General features: G+C 35.4%; 2 protein-coding genes across 4 annotated transcripts; one reads left to right on the top strand and one right to left on the bottom strand.

Moving 5' to 3' along the window:
* The first annotated feature begins 200 nt into the window (after nucleotides 1–200).
* Nucleotides 201–5148, top strand: LOC114162179 (NADP-dependent malic enzyme). 3 transcript variants are annotated; one of them, XM_028045972.2, is made up of 20 exons: nucleotides 201–373; nucleotides 795–958; nucleotides 1369–1489; nucleotides 1886–1960; nucleotides 2124–2275; nucleotides 2367–2472; nucleotides 2564–2629; nucleotides 2731–2826; nucleotides 2942–3013; nucleotides 3100–3183; nucleotides 3267–3365; nucleotides 3479–3526; nucleotides 3605–3658; nucleotides 3744–3842; nucleotides 3929–4018; nucleotides 4105–4182; nucleotides 4303–4377; nucleotides 4465–4555; nucleotides 4652–4780; nucleotides 4876–5148. In XM_028045972.2, the coding sequence occupies exons 1-20, from the start codon at nucleotides 317–319 to the stop codon at nucleotides 4962–4964; spliced, it is 1845 nt and encodes a 614-aa protein (XP_027901773.1). In that variant the 5' UTR covers nucleotides 201–316; the 3' UTR covers nucleotides 4965–5148. The 3 variants fall into 3 exon arrangements, with proteins under 3 accessions (XP_027901773.1, XP_085523278.1, XP_085523277.1); XM_085667152.1 differs by lacking the exons at nucleotides 201–373; nucleotides 795–958 and adding an exon at nucleotides 1084–1223; XM_085667151.1 differs by lacking the exons at nucleotides 201–373; nucleotides 795–958 and adding an exon at nucleotides 1104–1259.
* A 592-nt stretch (nucleotides 5149–5740) lies between these two features.
* LOC114164064 (ATP-dependent protease La (LON) domain protein) lies at nucleotides 5741–10702 on the bottom strand. The gene is made up of 9 exons (XM_028048543.2): nucleotides 10312–10702; nucleotides 10146–10223; nucleotides 9269–9381; nucleotides 9096–9161; nucleotides 8629–8730; nucleotides 7997–8510; nucleotides 7343–7548; nucleotides 7049–7212; nucleotides 5741–6404 (listed from the first exon to the last, which is right to left on the bottom strand). Exons 1-9 carry the CDS (start codon nucleotides 10559–10561, stop codon nucleotides 6254–6256), a joined length of 1644 nt encoding a protein of 547 aa, XP_027904344.1. The 5' UTR covers nucleotides 10562–10702; the 3' UTR covers nucleotides 5741–6253.
* Between the last annotated feature and the right edge of the window lie 1223 nt (nucleotides 10703–11925).

The following is an 11925-nucleotide window of genomic DNA, read 5'->3' as shown; positions in this document are numbered from 1 at the left end:
ATTTTTATATTTTATAGTCAGTAAAATGTAAAGATTTGAATTTTTTGTAAGACCCATTTAAGATTTAGAGAGATATTTAAACCTAAAAAATAAGATTATTATATTTTGTGAGAAGGGTAGATGGCATGTGCGAATGAGAAAGGTTTCTGTTGTATTGAATTGAATAGGATAAAGAACAGAACTTTTCTATCTGTTAACCATTTTGCGCCAGCAGCAGTTGTTAGATGAGTAGGGCAATATTGACTCATCAACCAAACGCGGAGAATCTGCAAAGCTTCTTTTAAAAATCTTCACTTAAATCTTCCGCCAAGTCAATATGATGTGCCTCAATAGCCATAGACACAATATTAGGACTCTGTCACCACACATAAAAGTAATTTCCTTTCTCATTCTGAATTTCATTTACTTTTTTTTAATCACTGCATGATATGTTATGACATGAAGTAATAAATGTTATTAGGGTTGTAATAGGAGACAGAAAGGAATAAAATTTCTTCCATTATTTAATTATTACGCGTGCCACTGGTCCACTCTCATCTCCATTCTCGTTGAAACTTAGCTCAGTTTTGTCACGTAACAAAAAAAAAAAAAAACAAGTAAAAGGAATAAAAAAGGTGTCTTGAGAGCTTATATATAGATTCATTACAAGGTTGTCTCGGACACATACCAAACTCGCGTTCTGTTTTCCGCTGCTTGTTTTTGTCTGCTTAGGTACAAAGTAAGTGGTGGAAATCATTGCTTGCATATGTGGATACACTGAACATGATTTTGATTTCATTCTCATTGTTGTACAGAAGTTGTTGCCAGTGATCATGTCGAGCATTTCCTTGAAGGAGAACGGTGGTGAGGTTTCTGTCACGAAGAATTATAGCAATGGTGGGGGTTTAAGGGACTTGTATGGTGAGGATAGTGCCACAGAGGACCATCTTATCACTCCATGGACCTTCTCTGTGGCCAGGTATCACTACTTAACATTTTACATGTCGAAAAAGACAACATGGAATTTTGTCTTTTGTAGCTTTAGTTTACATGTTTGGATCTGTGGTCATTTATCTGTCATCTTGTTAATGGGGGAGTTTCATTTCTGGCTAAGCCAGACTTATTTTCTGATTATCTCTGAAAAAAAGGAGAATTTTTTTCACATTTCATGGCATTCTTGGACTATGTGTTGTTTTGAGTACTGGGTTTGGTAGATCACGAGATAGTGGACTTATGTGATGGATGTAAAGTTTTATGAGACTGTTCTGCTGACTTATTATGTGTGATCTGCACCATGACTAGTTTTATTTTATTTTTTTTCAATGAAAATGTTTGATTTACTTGGTTAGAATTTGATGTGGTAACAAGGATTTGCAATTTTGTCTACAGTGGATACAGTTTACTGAGAGATCCACGCTACAACAAAGGGCTGGCCTTTAGTGAGGGAGAGAGAGATGCTCATTACTTGCGTGGCCTTTTGCCCCCAGTTGTCTTCAATCAGGAACTTCAGGTTACTTGCTTCTTAGTATCACGTTCAGTTACTTTATTTACACAAAGAAAAAACTTGGACACAATTTCTTAAGTGCACGTGATTTCATATTGATAATCGAACTCGTGATCTTGATTCTAATACCAATTGTTGGATCGAGCCTTTACCACCATGCTAAAAACTATAGCTATTAACCAGAACGCAATTCTTTTTACTTAAGTGTGAGCCGACCCACTTGGTCTCTGTCACAGGATAATTGATGTCATCTACAACACATGAAACTCCTATTTTGATCAGAGAACAGAACCAAAAGACTTGAAATTGCATCTAAATATACCCTTTATACAAATGGTATGCTAGATGCTGTGCAATCTCCCAGGATTTTTGGCTAAATTCCCTTGCTATTTTGATGTTCAGGAAAAGAGGTTGATGCACAATCTTCGCCAGTATGAGGTTCCTCTCCATAGGTACATGGCCCTGATGGATCTTCAGGTACTTTCTGAATTATAACTCTGTCCATGTAAAGTGCATATACCATCTAGTACTCTCTTTTAAAAATTGGATTTTATGAATACATATGCTAGTGTTAGGAACATATAACCAAGAACCATTACTTCTGAGTTTCTCACTGTCTCTGACATTTCTCTATTGACAGGAGAGGAATGAAAGGCTGTTCTACAGGCTTCTGATGGATAATGTTGAGGAACTGCTTCCTGTTGTTTACACTCCAACGGTTGGAGAAGCATGCCAGAAATACGGAAGCATTTTTAGGCGTCCTCAGGGTCTATATATCAGTTTGAAGGAAAAGTAAGCCTTTTTTTTTATGACACTGCTCGTTTATTATGTTTCTTCACCAAGCATTTGAGAAAATACTAAGTGTTTGATTTCAATTCTTCAGAGGCAAGATCCTTGAAGTACTGAAAAACTGGCCAGAAAAGAGTATTCAAGTTATTGTTGTGACCGATGGTGAGCGCATATTAGGACTTGGAGATCTTGGCTGCCAGGTAAAAAAAAAAAAATTAAAGTACTAGTCTCTTAAATCTGCATCATGAACAAAGAAAATTATGACAACATTTTTCTTTAACATTTTGTCAGGGAATGGGAATTCCTGTTGGGAAACTTTCTCTCTATACTGCTTTAGGAGGTGTTCGTCCTTCGTCTGTAAGAACTACTTAATTCTGTTTTTTTTATTCCCTTTTCCTTTCCCTCATTCATAGTTTATCAAATATTAATTTGCTATATGTGATCTTCTATGATTTTAGTGTTTGCCTATAACCATTGATGTTGGCACAAACAATGAGAAGTTGCTGAATGATGAGTTTTACATTGGGCTTAGACAAAGGCGTGCAACTGGGAAGGTATGATCATCCTTGGCACTGCATGCATAAAACTGAATGTACATTTTTTTTAACAATAGTTATTGAGTGTGATGTTTCTTCTCTGTTAACATGATAATTGTTTGTTGTGGTTCAGGAATATGCAGAGCTTCTAGACGAGTTTATGCGCGCAGTTAAGCAGAACTATGGAGAGAAAGTTCTCATACAGGTTGTATATCAGATTCAACACCTGCAGTCAGTGGCTTTGGTTTGCTTGAGTTCATAGTTTTACTAATTTTGTTGATTCTTTTTCAGTTTGAGGATTTCGCCAATCATAATGCATTTGATCTGCTGGAAAAATACAGTTCATCTCATCTTGTTTTTAACGATGATATCCAGGTAGAACGGTTGAAGGTTTTTAAATTGTGCATGGTTTCTTATTTTAATTCACGCTAATGATTGTGAACTTTGATTAAATACAGGGTACAGCATCTGTTGTGCTAGCAGGATTGCTTGCATCCCTGAAATTAGTTGGGGGAACCTTAGCTGACCACACCTTCTTGTTCTTGGGTGCTGGAGAGGTAAGATCTTCCATTTTTTTCATTTTGGTAATACATGATTTCTAAGAATGCATGATTATAACTATTTCTTTGGGAGGAATTTTCTTATTGCTTGTATCTTTTGTTTGTTGAAGGCTGGAACTGGTATAGCAGAACTGATTGCTCTTGAGATTTCAAAGCAGGTATATAGCTTTTTTGTATTCATCTTCATTAATACTATTCATTTTTATGAAGTATCTAAATACTATTTTGTTGGCCAGACAAAAGCTCCAGTGGAAGAGACCAGAAAGAAGATCTGGCTTGTGGATTCAAAGGTAAACAAGAATGAAATCTTCTTTTTTTCCTTCTCTACACTTTTTTTCTTCCATAGTTTCTCATGGCAAGTTTGTTCCGTTCCAGGGACTTATTGTTAGCTCTCGTCTGGAATCACTTCAGCACTTCAAAAAGCCTTGGGCACATGAGCATGAACCTGTGAAGGGGCTACTAGATGCTGTCAAGGTAAAGAAAGTGTCTCAGATTTTTCCTTAATTTCATGTAATATTTAAAAGTTCTGGAACACTAACTTACAATTCACTCTCTATCAGGCAATCAAGCCAACCGTTTTGATTGGATCATCTGGAGTAGGGAAGACATTTACCAAGGAAGTGGTTGAAACCATGGCATCCTTGAATGAGGTTCTTTCTGGCTTTCTCTGATGATTTTTTTGCTACCTCACTACAAGATTATATCTCTGATGTCTGTGATATTTCTTGGCGTGTAGAAACCACTCATTCTTGCTCTCTCCAACCCAACTTCACAATCTGAGTGCACAGCTGAAGAAGCTTACACATGGAGCAAGGTAAATTTTCCTTGTTTCATTTTTACATAGCCCAAGGAACAACACATTGCGAGTTAAAAGATAAAGCAGATAAACAAACAAAAATCTTGCTTACCGCGTTACGTCTCTTATATTTTGCAGGGTAAAGCGATCTTTGCCAGTGGAAGCCCTTTTGATCCTGTTGAATATGAAGGAAAACTCTTTGTTCCTGGACAGGTTTAACTTAAAACTCGCTAAGCATATTCTTATTCAACAGACACACATTACCAAACTATTGGCTAACCTTTTTATTATGTTTTTCAGGCCAACAATGCTTACATATTTCCTGGTTTTGGCTTGGGTTTGATCATCTCTGGTGCAATCCGTGTGCGTGATGAGATGCTCCTGGCAGCCTGTGAGTACATAGAAAAAAAATGTTGAAGAGTGTGAAAAAATGTATAGAAAATGATGAAATAGATGACTTGATTGACCCTTTCATTTTTTGTAACAGCTGAAGCTTTGGCTGCACAAGTATCAGAGGAGAACTATGATAAGGGACTGATTTACCCTCCATTCTCAAACATTAGGAAGATATCAGCACACATTGCTGCTAAAGTGGCGGCTAAGACATATGATCTAGGTGAGTTTCTTCAAGTGTTTTCAGTTTAGACAAAACTGGTTAATGATGTTATTGTTTTTCAGTTCATAATGTTGTCTTCCCTGTTTGGTGGACAGGTCTGGCTTCTCATCTACCTCGACCAAAGGATCTTGTTAAATATGCAGAGAGTTGCATGTACAGCCCAGGCTACCGAAGCTACCGTTGAGTACACAATACGCTTCTTAGGAACAGATTTATTTTATTGCTTGTTAGTTTTGTGGTATAAGGCATTGCCATTTGAACTTTGAATAATTGCTTATTCTTCAAGGATTTTGTTTGTATCGGGGAATACTATATATATATATATTCCAATTTATGCTCAATGAAATATGATTTTGATAGTGCCCTCAGCTTGCTTGCATTGTTTATATATATGTATAATGTTAAAATTCAACAGCAACAAAATATTAAATGATTCGTATTTCAAAATATTTCAGAAAAATATATATTGTCAATTTTTATCTGTATAAAACGCAATCGCATAATTTGATATTAATTAAATAAATTATGTAATATACGTGAAATTAACTTCTAATGGTGAAATTTTAGAAAATATGACTCGATAAAAATATATTAAACAGAATAATATTCTATAAATGTTCCATCTAATGAAAGTAATTTTTTAAAAATTTCTTCTAATTTTCATCTTTTATTTTCTTGTATAATAATTAAAAACAAATAATTCATTAAAACTAGGTTTAATTACATATTGTCATTCACCTTTTACTATTTTACAAATATTAACCCTAAAGCCTTTTTCTTGCGTATTTTGCCCACATTTTGCAGACTTTACTAACACAGTAAATGTGTTACATATTGAATCGTCTCGCAATAAAATAATAGCGAGCAAATAAAAAGAACACAGCATCAGGACTCCAAATGTTGTGAACAAAAGAAAACCAAGATAAATTGGTAGTGTGTTTTACACAAAACTATAGTAACTTTGTTTCAAACATGATAATCACTTCATAAGGTTGGTGTCAAAATGTTTATATATGAAGTGTCGCAGAAATTTAGGCAGATTAATCCAAGCTTGCCATATTCATACGAGTCATGTTCACTTACATAGGGTTTAAAACCAAACAACTAAAATAAAAACAGAATATATAATTGTTCAGGTAATTCATACATTGCACATTATTCCCCCAAAACGAACTTTAGCTTGCAGTGTGGGCAGAACAAATCCAAAAACTTCTACCAAGACATCAAACTCTTTGGAACGAAATAGGCGCTTCTTCATCTATCCTGTGAAAACACGACAGCTACAATAGTTCTCAATGACTCTCATTTAAAATTACTATGTGTCACTTTATTTCTTCCAAGCCGCTACAAACATTTATTTTCTAATATTATTAATATCAACATGCGCAGTGCAACAAGAAAGCTGCATTATATACATTAGCCATGCCGAGTTACTTGGACATGGCTTTTCATCCATAGGTGATTGCATAAATATCAAACTACAGGTTTTCGCGTTTTTTCTTCTGCAAGTTGACAGCTCCGAATCCCCCAGAAAGTGCTGGGCTTTAGTTTTTGGCTCCTGGCCGTGAAAAGCCACCCCATTTGAGTTTTACACGTAGCACAAATAGCAATTGTCCATGCATACCTGCCAAAAAAACCACATTGGAACTTGAGCTTCTTACTTCTCAATAAATAACCATGTACATGTAGACATTATGTAGCATCCTCAGCACTAATCTCACGAAAAACATGTTGCAAAATACGTCCACTTTGTAGGGAACTAGTAGCTCATCCTTTTCTCTTTTTCTATTTTTACTGCTGGGTATAGCAGAGACGTTCCTTTGAAATATGGAAAGACATTAACAAAAACGGCCATGGGAAAAGACGTTGCGAAGACCCCATTTTTTCTGGATTGTTTATAATAGAAATTTCCATAGAGCAGAAGGAAAATAAAATAAAGAAAAAGCTAATGGAAAGTTTTCCACTCCCCCTGCATAAAATAAAGAAAAATACTTTTGCCTTTCTTTCCTCAAAACCCAGATATCAGGTGGAAAATGTCTCTGAAAAAAGAGAGGACAAATCCAACACCATATTTGAAAATAGAATCCGGCCAACCATATTTAAAGGACAGAAAACTAGGTGAGAAAATATACATGTTTAATAACCATTAACGAAACATCGTACAGATTCACGGCATGCAATAGTTTGACCTTTGGCATACCTAATTCTTCTAAACCCTAAAGAAACTATGTTCCTAACATCACAATACGGAAATGGAGTGACACTTACCCAGGAAACCAACTGTATTCAGCCACTGCTGGTCCAAGAAGAGATAAACCATTTGCCTTGTAAAGAGTCATTATCTCATGCACATAACCACCTGGATTCACATAAGCACTAAGAGGACCCTCACTCGACATCACCAACATATCACTTCGTTTTGCAATCGTAGTCTGCAAATTTTAAGATGGTGAAAAAGAGTGCGAAATATTACTTTCCACATTTGATGAAGGTTGAAACAGATTTGCACATTTGAAATTGTCTCTGTATTATTCCCAAGCAATATTCACAAGAAACAATTACCTCACAGCTTTTACACCGGATAAGATCAATGCTCTCTAGTAATTCAATTTCCCTACGCAATCTGTAAGCAATGCCATCGATATCCAAAAGCTCCTGCCTTGTAGACTCAGACACAGGTATTTTACTAGCTATGTGAAATGATAAAACATCAGGCTTCTGAACGAGACTTTCCATGTTAGGCACCCCAACTATTCGCTTCCACATATCTATAGATTATCAACACAACGGAACCATTAGCCTTTATTCTAAGAGCTACATACTTGTTTTACAGAAAAAATTCAAAATTCGGACACCTAATCTTTTATTTAATTTTAATTGTTTATACCATAGTAAAGATTTCATTAAGAAAATGAAGACTTTCATTATTAAATTTCAGTCAATTACAAATAAATAAATGGACAAAAACACAGATTAATACAGTATTACTATATATATTGCCAAACCATTTCTGAAAATTCTAGAATTACACACCCTGCTCATGAATTTTCCATTCATGACCTTTTTTGAATTTTAAAATCAATACTAACAGACCAGCAAGTAGAAAAGATAACCAGAACTTTTATTTAGCCAATAATAGTGATGCCATAACAATGACGAGGGGAAATTTGCAAGAAATATCTAATTGGGAGATAAAAGAAGCAAAATAAAGCCTACCTGCAGCCCTCTGTGCCAGCAAATAAGAGTCAAACATCCGATATGTCCAGTGGGGCCAAAATGCTTTTGAAATTTTATGAGATGTGTAGGCACATATATTTTTACATCTATTAAGCTCTTCATTCCATGACTGCTTTCCAGAAGTGGAACAATTCCCAATCCTTGAATCCAGATTGGATCTAGTTTCCTGATCTGACTTACACATGAATTTAGGGTTGCAGCTGTTTGCTGATTCATCCATTGTATCATCTACATAGCTGGAGCCAACAACTGATAGATGGATTTTCCTTTCCACCGGTGAGAGTTCATTCTCAAAACTGTCTTCTGAATTTGGTTCTGAATCACTTTCCTCATTTTTTGACCTTTGCATTTTAGTATGAGAATATGGTGAAGACACCGAATGTGAGACAGCTTGACTACAGGGCATGTTACTCAATGGTGCTAATTTGCCAAAAGCATCTCTTGGAATTCTCACTGGAAGATCTTCCTCAATAATTTGGATCTCTCCATAAGGCTAAAAGGAGGCATCCCAACCAAACAAAGAATGAGGGATTTGTCAGCCTTAAGTTACATAGCTAATGCCCAAGTTAGTAAAAATATAGATGCAGTAAAGATAATAATATTCTGCTAACCACTCCGTCCACATCATTCCAGGACCGTCTTAGGCGAAATCGTTGTTGTCCACGGGTAACTACATTCAGTGAACCATCCCCAAGACGCCCAAATTGTCGAATCTGTAGATATTAGTTTAGCAAGCAATATAAACCAACAGACTATAGGCACCAATGTCTAATTGTAGAAACAAAAAAAAAAAAGGAGACTAAAACTTGTAACAATAGCATCCACAGTTGCATTAGAACAGCTTTTGCACAAATACAAATAAAGAGTGATATATAGTGCAGCTGTGCCAACATTACATTTCTGAAGCAAAGTGACTTGCTGCTGTTTTATAATGTTTCTTAAAGACAAGTTATGGAGAAGTAGAAAGGTGCTACTCATAAATTCTGTATACTAAACAGATGATGTGTGTTTTATTTATATTTAGAAAGGTAACATGTAGGCATGAATGTGTATCGATACATCAGTTGAGGAGTAATACCTCTGCAGTTGTCCCAACGCTTGCTGATTTCGTCCTATGTGTTGCAGTATCCCTGTGGATTCGAATCTGAAAGGCAAGTACATGTCCACACCTCATTATGTTTAAGAGAAAAATTAAAACTAAATTACAAGAATGAATAAACAGTAAACAGTCATCACAAGAAGTTAACATACCACACCAATGGTATGAGGAATATCATCTTGAGTTAGTGCTCTCTCCACAGCAGCCACCAAACGAGGTTCAATAACTCTAAGGGGAAGTGTAGCCCCGGGAAAGGGTACGACTCCTGAATATTGCAAGGAACAGTTAAACTATAAAACGAACCTAAAAAAAATACCAAGGCAAGCCATATGAGAAGACAACAATTTGCCTCTTTGAAGCTAGGAGGAAATAAGTTATATACCATTTTTCAAAATGATATTCCAAAGTTTCATACAGATAAAGGAAAAAAATAAATAAAAATAAAGTTTCCAAAAACACCACAAGACAGTGCAATAAAAAGGCTCAGCGAACCTCCAATTCTATCCAGACACAAGCGATTCTAAATTGGCAGAGACTAAACCGAAATCTGATTTGAAAAATGTACAGAGGTAAAATCCTGCTATTCTAACAACAATGAGAATGGAGCACGATGTGGTCCTTAAAATACAATGTCTAATTGTCTACACATTTTCCACCTTGTAGGGGGTACGAGTTTCAAAAAACTGTTCACTAATAATTCACTTTTGTCTCATCAACAAGCAAAATACCGTCTAAGAATGCAGAGGATGCACGTTTGGATCCTGTTGAATGATACAAAATCACTTTGAAATGCCAGCTAACAAGATTCTATGTTAATGTTCGCATGCTTGGTCTCATGTTGACAAATTGACTGAATCCCAACTTGATATTGAATTGAAGAAACTAAAGTAACTTTTGTGCAGAATAAAAAGATTATGTTAAGATTCAGTACTAACTCAGCTTTCAGAAAAGAAAAGAAAAAAAAAACAAAAACACAAAAACATGAATCACTTTGCTTCAAAATCCATTTAACATCAATTTTACAGATACCTCGGAGACAAAAGAGCGGAATGTTCAATACAGCTCCACCGTCCAAGAACGCAGTCCTGTGGCGCGTGTCTTCGACGTCTGCAAGGAAAAAACAGAGCAGCATGCAAATGTATTCCAGAAAAAAAAACGCAGATACTCAGGATAAAAATACAATACAAATGCATACCACCGAGATACGTATGCAACGGCGTGATATAGGTGTCAAAAGTGAATTCAGCAGAAGAGTGAGGAGAGCTGGGCGAATTTAATTGTGAAAGTAAAATCGCATAATCCGAGTCCACCTCGGTGTCGGCGTCTTCGTCTTCATCGGAGTAATCGACTTCTTCAACTTCAAGGTGCTCGAGATCGAGCTGGCGAATCATCTGGATTTGCAATCTCTCCCTCTCCAGTAACCTCTCTCTCTCGTCGTCATCCATTTTCTGGTGCTATGCTAGGGTTTTGAGATTTGCAGAGGAACAAGGGGAAAGGGAAGGATCGTTCCCCTCACTGTATCACATCATAGGAGACAAACCGACGAGGTTTATGCCTCTTAAATACTGCACTTCCGCACTTCTACTTAAACGATGCTGGATTAGTCTATTACTTGCCAACATCCATTTATCATTTTTCTTATTTTGCATCTTTTCAAAACATTTTTTTTATTTAACAAAAAAAATACTTTATTTTTTTTATTGAATCACGTTTAGTGCCTAAAATTAATTTATTATCCTAATTCGAAGTGTGTCAGAAACTAACAAGATTGGTTTGGTTAAATACTTTGGCTTGAAAAAAAATAAAATAACAACATTCGGCTAGATTGAAAAGAAGAGTTTATTAGTTTGTCAAAAAAAAATTGTGAAAGTATCAAAAATTTTTTAACAAACATGTTTTCTTTTTATCGGTAAATAATTAATAATAAATAAAGTAGGACACTTATAGAATGTTTTAATCTTTTTAAAAAATTACAATATTTATACATTTAAGTAGAGATAATTGCAAAAATTTAGCATCATGAGCACAACAAAAGACATGATAACCATTTTGTATACAATCACAATCATTTGTACCCCAAAACAAAACATATCAAAAGTACTCAAATTTTGTGATCCATAAGGACAATAGAAATAGAGACGTACGTGTACATTAGTATGTTGTTCCACTCTCATGTTTCAAAACAATCAAGATAAGAAGTTTCAAGTTATGTTAAAAAATGGACTTTACACTTCTTGTGAACCTTGGTCCCTTCCTCTAATAGAAATCCTACACCTGCTTATGTGACAAACTTAAAATACACAATAATTACCATATCAAAGAGATTTTAAGCACACAAAAGGAAAAATATATCATTCACTATATGAGAACTTTACAGTAGGGATTTTATGTTTCATCCATGGCCAAGTTGTCACATGAGCAATACCAAATATTTCTTCAGGATGAACTTTCCTTTGCTTGAAGATTGCCTCATTCTTATGTTTCCAAATTTCCCCAACAATAGCTACCCAAATATCTCTCCACATAATATTTTGCCTACTATTAAGGTTAATAACATGGAAGTGTTAATTGACCCTAGCTTCAACATGATGTACTTAGCTCACCTCCAACCAACTATCACACATGTTCCATACCTTTTGAGATACTTTACAAAAAAAAAAAAAAGAATAAGTGTTCTACACTCTTATCAAATGTTAAGCACAACTCACATGTTGTAGTTGACACCCCTAGCAATTAATTTAACAATTGTTGGTATCCAATACTATTCTCCATCATAATATTTGTGACTTGGGGATTACTCTTATACTCC

Source organism: Vigna unguiculata, chromosome 9 (assembly GCF_037176805.1).
Source record: "Vigna unguiculata cultivar grain cowpea cultivar isolate G323 ecotype 2 chromosome 9, ASM3717680v1, whole genome shotgun sequence".
Taxonomy (NCBI): Eukaryota; Viridiplantae; Streptophyta; class Magnoliopsida; order Fabales; family Fabaceae; genus Vigna; species Vigna unguiculata.
The sequence above is the reverse complement of the archived record's forward strand: the minus strand, read 5'-3'. Positions and strand labels throughout refer to the sequence as shown.